Genomic DNA, 11,063 nt, shown 5'->3' with positions numbered 1-11,063 from the left:
GTTGCAGGACTCCTTGTTATGCCTGTCAGTGAAGATAGGTCTTTATCACCCTGCCTGGAATTTGGCACAGATCGAGATCCTCCCTGACCGCATTGCCCAACAGAACAGCCTAAGAGTCTAAAAGATGCCAGCACTCCTATTTATTTGATACAATTTCTTTTCTGTTAACTGTGACGGAGCTTGTCAGCTTCTGTCAACATCTGTGTGTTATCATAATGCAGGAGGAGCTGACCTGATTGTATCCTCCTTATCCATTACGGCAGTAATACAGTGATCCTGTGTTTAGAATTTTTCCCCCAGCAAGACAGACAGAAACGTTTATATGCACAAGTTTTAGAATAAATAAATACATGAAAATACAACCAATTTGCAATGAAGTCTTTGTTTAGGTCTCAGCAAAGATCTTCTGCTTCCCTAGGTGGACGTATTTCTTTGACAGTTTCTAATTCAAACACTGTAGAAAACCTAAGCTCCAGGACAGGTACTGTCATGTGAAGGAAAACTCATACTTGCAGGGTAGGTTTATGTTGCAACTGCCTTCTGTGGTTGTCTGATTCACACTCCCAAAGCGTACCATGGCTTGAAAATAAGCCTTGTAGTTTAGTGTTATAGTGACATCTTCTGACCACTGTAAACATCGCAGCAACAACTGTAATAATGAGTAAGCCAGCATGCTGGGGCAGCGGTTTGGGCTTGAATCCACCTTTCTGTCTGGAGTATACATGCCCATCAAGAAGACGGATTGATGGATGGATGCCAGGTAAAGTATTTCTACCTCTGCCCAGAAAATTGTGACTGGTTTTTCCGTTTGGTGGCAGGATTGATCCAAAATGTGAAAACTTTCACTAGAGTTTGGCCTAACTTCATCCAGTTCATTCAGATCTGGAGTCTTTGCATTGCTGGAGAGACAATATTGTACGTTTTGTGTCATATTTTCATCAATAAATTCTAAATTGAAAGAATACTGGAAGAACATTAAGAAATAGTCTAGATGCAAAGGTATCCAAGGTAAGACCGCTCTTGTTAACCATTTTAATTGCTGAATCATTTGCAGCTTTTGCAACATGTTAGAGAAGCATTAAAGCTGAGGTTTAAAGCACTGAAGGTCTCTGGTGAAATCCTTCTTCACCTGTACCTTCAGATTCACAAATCACAAAAGGAGAAGAAGAAAAACAGAGTTACGGACCATTTAATGATCTTCAGAAGTAAGTTAAACAACCATTTATTTTACAGTTTAAAATGTCCTCATGGAGGAACAGCAAAATACACTCAAAATGAAGGTTGATCAAAAGACAGTTTTCATATTAATCGCTGTTTGAATTTTTTTTTCTTTTCATTTGTTTATCAAAAATTATAAGTGCCTTCAACATAACCATGAGAGTACTCAGCTTGCAGTCATAGAAATATTTACAACACAAAACTGACAAGCATGGTTTTTACTTTCAGCATCGGTTCACCTCCTCTCCCGTCTCTTTCAGACTGCGTTGTTTTGTTGCACAAAACAAAAAGAAAGACCCTGAAGAAAGACAGTTATAAGGGGGGGGAGAGAAAAATACACGAGAGCACAGATTAAGGAGATCAGTATTTACAGCTTGGCTCAAGGACACAATTAAGGGGAGGGGTGGAGACAGATGATTAACACATCCATTAGCGGCTTGATGTCAAGTTTAAGTCACATTCTTTGCCTTTATGATCCTACTTTAGCTTTTTAGAATTTGAAAAATAAAAGCATGCATATCTGCTATGAAGTCGTGGATAAATGACCTCAAGATGCAGTGCCTAATAAGTAAGAGAGTTGTTTTTCAGACAGCAGGGGGCAGTACAGGACCACATGGGGGGAGAATAAAAACAGGAATAGGAGCAGAATTGCAAACCCTACAGTACAATGGTCCTTTTGAAATGAACACAGAGTTCCATCATGTAAAAGCACTGTAATAACAGAGAAAGGTTTATGAACAATACAAAAAAAGGAATCAAATCTGCCCTCCGGATGACAAAATACAAAGTCACATATGAAAATATGTTCTGATCAAATGTTTTAGATACATTGCGCGTGTTGAGTATTAGCAAAAAAATGTTTTGGCACAAAATCAAGTTTTTTTGTTGTTGTTGTTTTTTTGGGGGCAAATATCAATCGGTAATCTTGTACAGATCCTCCCCCGCTGTTCCCCATCCCTGCCCCGGTCCAAAGAAAGATCTGATGATCTGTCTTGTAAAATATTCACTTGGTCTCTCCACATTGCTTCAGTCTTTAAATATTTATAATATTTACAGTTTCACAATTGTCAACAATACCTTTAGGCTTAAAGAAGATGCAAACAAAAATAAACTAATTAAATATTCTTTATATAGTCCCCTGTTGAGGCATTGAGTGTAAACTGTACAACTCTAATCGTCCCCTTACGAGTTCCTGGGGCAGGGAACACTTTGGGATGGAGAGTTGAGTCCAGAAATTAAGTAGAAATTTGCTGATGGTGAATAAGCAAAAGCATGTATGACTGATCTTGATTGATCGTTTTTCCAGGCAATGATTTTCTTTTATCTTGCACAAGCATGACTGATGTGATCACAAGAATTAGTCCATAACATGTATCATTTTATACTCAAATCTGTACAAAGTTCACAATTTCTTCAACATAGTGCAATGACTTCTGACATAGTCTTAAAAAAAATCACAATCACTTTTATGAAGATAAAAAATATCCCATACGAAGGTATCCATCCACAGCTTAATGAATGCTATGAATAAGAAAAAAGGCTATGCACAACACCTCCAAAAATGGCAAGAATGAAATGAGCAAAGCCTCATCCAAAAATAAAATCCCCCTCAACCCTTCATATCCTTTTCAGAAAGGTATAGTTTTTGGAATTCAACATCACTGGGTGACTTAAGGACTTGGTGAAGTGAAGGAGAAAAGGTGAGTTCATGCTAAATTAGGTTGTTTTGTTTTTTTCGTAAAAAGAAGTCCAACTCATAAAAATATGAGGCAATTCCAGCTTCCAACAAACTGGATGAGTCCAAAAGGGCTGGTGTTGGCTTAGTTCAGGAAAAAAAATGGAGGTAATTAAACAGAGGCGATGACAATCATGAGGTGAGGGGAAATGCTGGATATGCTGTTGAGAAGGTCCGGGGCCAGACGTGACAAGTGGCTCTCGGAGAATTTACATGGTGGAAAAATCTGAACCACATAAGCTGGCTGTAAACCCAAAGAAGAAAAAATAACATGATGAGAGAAGGAGCAACATCTTCAACATCTTAGCTGTCTTACAACACAGTAAAATGTGAAAATATAAAAACATAAAATGCCTAAAGTCAAACCTGAGTAGAGCCAGGGTTGGGCACATTGATGATGCCAGCTGCCTGTTTAGCTTGCAGGTATGTGATGAAGCCACTTTTCAAGGCTTGGGTTTGACCAAGGACATCTTCTTGGTCTCGACCACAGGGTAGAGCCAGTAACAAACAGTAGTCATTTTCCACCTGCCACACATATCAAGTTTTAATCTTAAAATGTATATATATGTATATAAACAAAGATAATGGCACTCTCTTACGTTATTGCTTAATTAATTCATAGATCCATCGTTTTAGTCAGTTCTTCAAAGTCAGGGTCCTGATTAAAGCTATATTCAACCAAATTTTAGAACCTGCCGTTCAAAGGTAGCAGAAATCAAATACTTACAGTCATTCTGCGTGCCACACTGTCCAGCTGGGAAGCCTCGAGCCTCATCCTTTGAACAATACGGAGAAGAGGACCTCCCTCTGGGGGTGGAAGGGAGCGCTGGGCCAGCATGTTGTTGCCGGAAACAAAATGTAACTGGACAGCAGCCTGGTCGTTTTTCAATGCCAACAGGCCTTGCCATACGATAGGATACTTCTGCATGAAGAAAAGAAAAAACGTCTTTATTTTCCCTGAAAATAAATTCTACACGTCACCAAAGAGCTGGTCTGTCATTCTTCTTACCGTCAATAGCTGCACCATGTCAACGGAATGATGTCCTGAATGTTCCAGTTTGGCATCCGGCCGTGGCTGTACTGAAGTCGAAGAGGGCACTGCTGAAGTAGACAGGAAGGCTGGAGGGCCTTTCTGAAGAGATAGATCTGACTTGTGTGTAAGACCCATAGGGGACATCATGGGAGACTGGTATGAGGGTGAGACTGTATCCCCCTGTATTCGGGAAATGTGTGAGAGGTCCGAAGAGGTAGCATGGCGAAGGTGGGAGGTCTCAGACTTGGAATCACTTCCACACCCATGGGACTGAGACATTTTACCACGGTTACCCAGTTCAGTATCTGGAGGTACCTGATAGTCCGAACCCAGCAAGAGACATCATACATTTTATGTATATGTTTAAATGTGCTTGTTAAGTTGAAAATGTATAGTAGTAGTATTATTTGCACAAATGTAATCATTAAAGCATCTTAACTCACCTGTGAAGATGTAACACCTTGGTTAGTCAGGTTGTGTGGTGAAAACTGGGATGAGAAGCCTCGAATGTCCCTGTAAACTGGAAAGGAGCCTGCACCACCTGGATGCATTAGGTGAACCCCATGAGGGTGAGGCGACACCATGACAGGACTAGATGCATGGACTCCTCGGATTCTGCTTTCACTGGAGTTTGGATGGATAAGCTTTCCTTCGAGTGGTTTGAGAGGTTCCTTTGCAGAAAGGTCAATGCTCTTCCCCGAAATAGGACTCTTTGAAGGTCCAGAGATATTGCCTGAAGATGCTGTTCCAGTCTCCGAGTCTCTGCGTGACTGTCTTGCCTCTACAGCAGCCTGTTCACCCCGTTGCTGGTGCATGAGGATGCGCTGGTGCATGTCTCTGTACTGCTCCATGCGTATGTTTGGGTGAAGTCCTCTGTGATCACTGTGAATCATCATTACATCTGACTGCAGCTGGGGAACTGAAGGTCTACTGAGTGCTTGGTTAAAGTGTCTAGGCTCTTCTTCACTTGCACTGTTGCCACCACCACCACTTGATACTGAACCTTGGGGACTTGAATGACAGTGCAGAACCATATCTCGAATGACATTTTGCTGTTGTGGGTTTGAGCGCTGTTGAGACCCCGGAAGCGGCGCAGACAGCGAATCACCTCGTCTTCCATAATTTATCCCAGGCATCGGTGGGGTGTTCATCCTGGCATCATGAGCCATTGACTGAGTGACACTGTGAGGTTGAATTATGACAGAGGACTGTTCTGAGTGCGAGTGATGCATCGCAGAATGATAGCTAGGCATTGGTGGCATGCCATGAGTCAGAACAACAGATGTGCCGATAGGAGAACTGCTTGGAGGACAGGCTTTGACAAAAGGTGAAGGAGAGTGAACAGCTGTTCGTGGAGACTGTGGTTCTTGCTTAAGGTGCAGAGCTGAGCGATCATTTACAATGCCAGGGCTGGGGCTCATGCGGGTTCCAGAAAGTGATGGGTGGTGTGTGACTGGGCTGAGATTAGACTGCTGCGCAGCTTTGCCAGGGTCCATCTTTTTCGACAGAGGCTCTGACCCTAGTCCTCTCTTGCCATGCTGTTGTTGTATCACAGGTGGGTTGTACATTAAGACTTGAGAAGAACTAACTGGTTGCTGGAACATCTTTACTACACTGCCTTGGGGGGCTGTGTGATATGGAGTCTCAGATTTGTCAGATCCAAAACTCTCCTGCTTGGTACTAGAAATAACAGGTTGAGAGTTATACGACTGGCCGGCTAAAAGGACTCCTGTGTGACCATAACCAGAAGGAGTTGGGGCTGCTTTGGGAGTAGGTGACTGGGATGATGAGATGACTGGGTCTTGTTTTAATTGAGATTTGGAAACAGATTGCTGAAACTCTATATCACCAGCACTGGCTTGAGGAATCTGACTAATTTTGGCTCTCATCCTGTGAGGTCCTTCGGTTTTCTGACCTGAATAACTGAGTACGACAACACCCTCAGATGTATTGACCCGTAGGCCAGGACTGGAACCAGTAATGTATGGAGTGCTTTCGACAACAGAGCGTCCTCTTGTCCCATCTTCTACTATATCCATAGCAAGGCATCGGCTGTTCTCATTGGAGTTTGATCTGAATTTTTGCTTGGGAATGGTTAGGCCAATGCTTCGGTTGCTTAATGAAATACGTGGAGTTTCTTCTGTATCGTAAGGCATTGGAATTCGACTTATTACTGAGGTAGCAGGAGAAATAATTGTATGCTGGTTTTTCTCTCCACAGTTCTGCTGTGACTCTGTCAGTGGAGATGGTTTATGATGCATGGGCTGGGGAGGTAATGGTGGCCTCTCTTCAGAATGTAACTGTCTTGAACCCACTGCATCAGAGGGATTTTCATTCTCTGACATCCGTGAAGGCTCTGACAGTGCTGGTGTGACTATAGTGGTAGGTATAGAATTGCTATTTGACGCAGACACATATTTAGGTTCCATCAGAATTTTTCTTAACGTGCTTGAACTGGGGTCAATGTCAGAGGCCTTGGTGTCTGGAGGCATTGGAGGATTTGCTGCAGGGGTTCCAAGTGCAGCTGATGCTTGCATTGAAGGAGTTACCACTTTTACATGACTTGAAGGGGCAACATAGATTCTGCTTTCTTCAGATCTCTGAGGCCAGTCAGGTGAAAGTGGCACTTTGGCAGGCCGCAACAGAGGTACACTTAACTGGGATACAGGTTGTGTGCAAGCAGGAGCAGGGGTAAATGTAGGAGTACATGGCTCTGCTGCTTGGGGGTGCTTTTTAACACTGGAGATACTGTTTGTGCCAGAATGAAAAGCAGATTCTTTAGGCACAGGCTGTTCAACCTCGGGCTGTTCTGCCTCTTTGGGTGTGTCGACCGTTATGGCACTTGTTAAGTCTCGCCTACAAGTAGCAACAGCAGTGACTACAGAGGCTGCTGAAGTGGCCGCAGCTGTAACAGTGACTGCTTTTGAATTATTGGTTTCTGGGTCTTCTGGGATTGATTCAGGTAACTTGACTGGAGTGGACTCTGACTGAGAAACCTCTTCAGCAGCATCCCCTTTTCTGTTACCTGCCCCTTTACGACTTCTTGGCTTTTTCGGGGTTTTGGCTCTAACTTTTCCGGTTTTCCTGGGTGTTTCAAGTAAAATGGGATCTTCAGCTGCCTTAGATTCTGCCCCTGGCCGATTTGAGCTTGGTGTCACAGGACCATCATCTAAATCCCCGGCAAGAATATTGTTGATCACCATGTGTGTTTCAGGTTCCATAATCTCATTGGAGGAGGAGGATATCAAGGATTCAGGGGTGGGAATAAGAGCAGTGTAAGTGGGAGGAGATGTGAAGCTTTCTGCATCTACACATGTTTCTTCTGCTGTAATTGAATCAATAGCAGCTGCAAGTTCAGTTTCACTAGCAGGATTAGCTCGCTTCTCCTCCTCAACTTCACTCTCTGGTTCCACTGCAACAGGAGGCAATATCGTAGTTTGCTCTGAAGGTGGCTCTTTATATGGTCGAGAAGGCTGCTCCACTGTAAGCTTAGCAATATTTTCGACTGCCTGCTCTAATTCCATCTGTCGTGCTAATAATGCAGCAGCTGGATCAGCTGGAAGTTCTGATTCTGAGTCTTCCTTATCCTGTGCAGCGAGCTCTTTTGAATCTTTTGGAATTTGGTCTATTGTTTTTATTCCTTCATTATCTTGTAGTGCTGTCTTAGTTTTTGTAATAGCTGGAGCTTCAAAGGTCTCAAGCTCATCATCCTCTGAACGGAGTAAACCTTTTACATCATCAACACTAACACGGATCTCGAGATTTTTTAAACTGTGTGATTTGTCTTCAGCTATCTGTTTGGTGTTACGTTTTAACCTTGGTGTTTTAACTTTTGCACTCTTTTCAGGCTGCTGTCTCCTCTCTAAGGGGCCAATGTCTAGCTTTTCATCATCGACATCACCAGATTTCTTTCCACCATCTTTTAATTCCTTTTCTTTTTTGTGCACTGTTGAGTTTGGATTTTCCACCCTTTCTGATAACTTGCCAAGCGGTTCAGTTTTAGGCTTAAGCTCTGGCTCGTTTTGACTTGCCATATCATCTTGTTCAGCTAGCTCTGTCGTGCTCCCAGACAGTTTGTCTGCTCTACTTCCTTTCTTGTTAGTTGGAGGAGATGGAGTCTGAGGTGTTTGCTGCTGCTTCTGGGTGCGGGGTGAACGCCAGCCCTCAGAGGCTTTCACAACATCTACTGTACATGACGCCTCAGTGTCTTCTTCCATCAGTTTCTTCTGATCAACCTTTACTGGTGAAACATCTTCTCCTCGTTTGATGCCTCTTTTAGGTGGGCGTCCACGTCTAGTATTGGTAGAAATTTGAACATCTTGCTGTATTGGTTCTTTATCAGCACCACGTTTGCGCATGCAGCGTGGTGACTCAACTACCTCTTTGCCAGCTTGGTCGTCTTCATGTAGTGTGGCGTAGACTGACCTTACGTTTCGCCGACGTGTTCTCCCATGGATCAAACTTGACTCGATGTTTTGTTCAGAGTCTGATGCATGTATTGGTGACTTGGATGTTGTTTTAGAGTCAACTGATGTCTTTGGTGCTTCTGCACGTGGAGATGAAGCCCTTTTGAGTTTCTCTCGGTCAATCCGTTCACTCTTACGTGTTGCAGGTTTTTCAGTGGCAGCAATTTGGGAAGGTTGTGTAGTTCGTAATACTGACAGCGGTTTTGCCCTTTTACTCTTGGGTTGTCTGCGATTTGGTAACGGTTTTATTTCAGCCTCTAGTTCTGGCATGCACACCTCACCATCGGTTTCGGTTTTCTGAGATTCCTCAAAGTCTTTTGATTCTTGATTTTCAGTTTCAGGTTCTGACTTCATAGTTTCAGGTTTTTCTTCCATCTTTGGGCAGTCAGAGTAAGTGATTTCTGTAGTCTCTCTTTCAAAACCACCCAGGGAACCACCAGGAGTTGGAGGTTTATCTTCCACAATGGGAGTATGTTCCGCTGTTTTACTATCACCACATTCTACCTTCAGTTCTTTTAACTCTGGTTTTGTTTCAGTTTCATTTTCTGGTTCTGAAAGAGTAAGTGAAGGGGATCTGTTTAGCTTAACAGCAACAGGTTTGAAGTCTTCCACGGCGACAGAGTGAGGTTGCGAAACCTCAAGGATTGGCTCTACTTTTTCTTCTTTGACAACTGGCACAGGTTGATCTGAGGGTGGAGTTAAAACTTCTTTCTTTTCTTGTGGTGAAATTTCTTTAGGGGAAGGAACAAATGGTAAGGCAGTAGAGATTAATGAGGGGCTGGCTGTTTTGTCATCTGCCTTTTGTACTGGCTCCAGTTCCTTATCAGGTATGATATTATCACAGTTCTGAACTTCATTTCTTTTTATGTCTGGCACTAATGAATCCTTCTCAGTATCAGGTGGAAGGTGGTCTTTGTCTTTTTGTTGCTGAAGCTCCAAAAAACGACTATGGAAAAGCACTATTGGCTCTTGTGGGATGTCACTTCCTGCAGATTCAGGCTCCGCTTCAGCAGCAACTGGCTTGTTCGAAGGCCTTCCACTTCCAATTTCTAAATCTTGATCTTTACGTTCAAGATGCTGCAAACGCCGGGAATCCTGTTCAAAGATTGAGCTGTGAAGGAAACGAGAGGCAAACAATTCCTGACGCTCTTGGTCCTGTGGCTTAAGTTCCTCCTTTTTGTCATGCAGCTTTTCATCAGAGTTAGTACGAATCTTTTTCTTTTTCATATACCAAGAAGGTATTGGTCGAGGTGTTAGTTCCACCTTGTCCTTATCTGAACACCTGTGGGAGGCTGGAAAGCGTGAAGGGAGAAAGGACCAATTGTCTTCCCTAGAAGAATACAATGTTTTGGCTCTTTCCAGGAGTGCTTTTGTATCAGGAGTTATAGTTTTATCCAAAGCAAAGGAGTAAAACTTATTCTTTTCCAAGGAGCCTGAAAGCTTCAGGTCTGTCATCCTCTTATCACGATCCCTGAGGATGTAGGACAAGGAACTATTTGACTTGGACTTGTTTTCTCCATCGTCATCGGAATCAGACTGCACTTCTCCAGGTTCCAAATCCTGACCAAGGCGCTTCCGAATGCTTTCATGCTTTGAAATATCACTTTGGAATGCCATTTCCATTCTGAATGAATCAGGCTTTATCCCTCTTTCCCAGTGCTGCATTAACTCTTCATCACATCCGAGCAAGGACGTGTTAAGCTTTGGTAGCTCAGTGTCAGAAGACTGAAAATGTCTAGGCATCAGGTCCAAACTGTTTTTCAATGACTCAGTGTGTGAAAATTTCTCACCTGCTGTTGGAGAGGATTTTCTTTCTTTATTTGTACCTGTCAAAGAGACATGGGCTGTTTCATCTTCCTCGTTTTCAGAAGACTGAGCAGCTCCTATTGATGATGACATGGTGTAAATGTCTTCATTGAACTTTTGGGAACTTGAAAAGTTGCGCTCTCTTTTTAATTTGAGTATTTCAAAGTCAATATTCTCCAATTTCTTTCGTTTACAGTAAAATAAATCATCACTGGCCACATCCGGTACTGATTTTTCAAAGTCTTGAACAAAATAATCCTTTTCAAAGTCACGAGTCTCACTATGTAGTTGGTTGTCAAACTTGACTCCCTTATCAGGCTCCCCTAGCTTGGATCTGAGCCGTTGACTGTGTTCCGTTTGTTTTGTGCAAATATTAGTCTGGTCAATGTGCACAAATTGTTCATCTCCATCAGAGTCTCTGGATTTCGCTCTGCCTTGTGCGTTTTCAGGCATAACTTGTTTCTGTTCTTTTAATTCGTCCAAATCAACAGCGTTATCATCTGATATTTTTGTAAAACTTGAGGTATTTTCCCTTTTTGAGCTCTCTAGATCCATTTTAAGGTAGGGAGAGTCTAACTGATCTGTAGAATCTTCAGCCAGTTGCACTAGTTGTGAGTGCCGCTCCAGAGGAAGGCCTTCGGGGTTGATATCACTGTCTTGTCCTTCTTTTGGACTATTAACTGAAATCATTCGCACACATTTTTCTTTGTGGTGATCCTTTTTATGAATCCCTCTCATCAAAAGATTCTTATCCAAATCTGTCTCCTTAGCACTGTTCCACAGCTTATAAAGTCCAGATCTACCA

General features: G+C 42.8%; 1 protein-coding gene across 1 annotated transcript in view; it reads right to left on the bottom strand.

Moving 5' to 3' along the window:
- Positions 1 to 1,286: 1,286 nt before the first annotated feature.
- The window catches only part of spen (spen family transcriptional repressor), a 28,458-nt gene continuing 18,681 nt past the window's right edge, over positions 1,287 to 11,063 (bottom strand). The window contains exons 11-15 of the mRNA XM_085345201.1: positions 4,430 to 11,063; positions 3,963 to 4,301; positions 3,681 to 3,875; positions 3,320 to 3,478; positions 1,287 to 3,197 (exon numbers count right to left, since the gene is read on the bottom strand). The exon at positions 4,430 to 11,063 is cut by the window's right edge and continues 1,170 nt beyond it. Coding sequence (XP_085201327.1) covers positions 3,066 to 3,197; positions 3,320 to 3,478; positions 3,681 to 3,875; positions 3,963 to 4,301; positions 4,430 to 11,063 — 7,459 coding nt within the window. The 3' untranslated portion in view covers positions 1,287 to 3,065. The remainder of the gene's footprint in view (positions 3,198 to 3,319; positions 3,479 to 3,680; positions 3,876 to 3,962; positions 4,302 to 4,429) is intronic.

Source organism: Diplotaxodon limnothrissa, linkage group LG20 (genome assembly GCF_057381915.1).
Source record: "Diplotaxodon limnothrissa isolate DT_005_m linkage group LG20, D_limnothrissa_male_GT1.1, whole genome shotgun sequence".
NCBI lineage: Eukaryota > Metazoa > Chordata > Actinopteri > Cichliformes > Cichlidae > Diplotaxodon > Diplotaxodon limnothrissa.
This window is presented reverse-complemented; position numbering and strand designations above follow the sequence as displayed.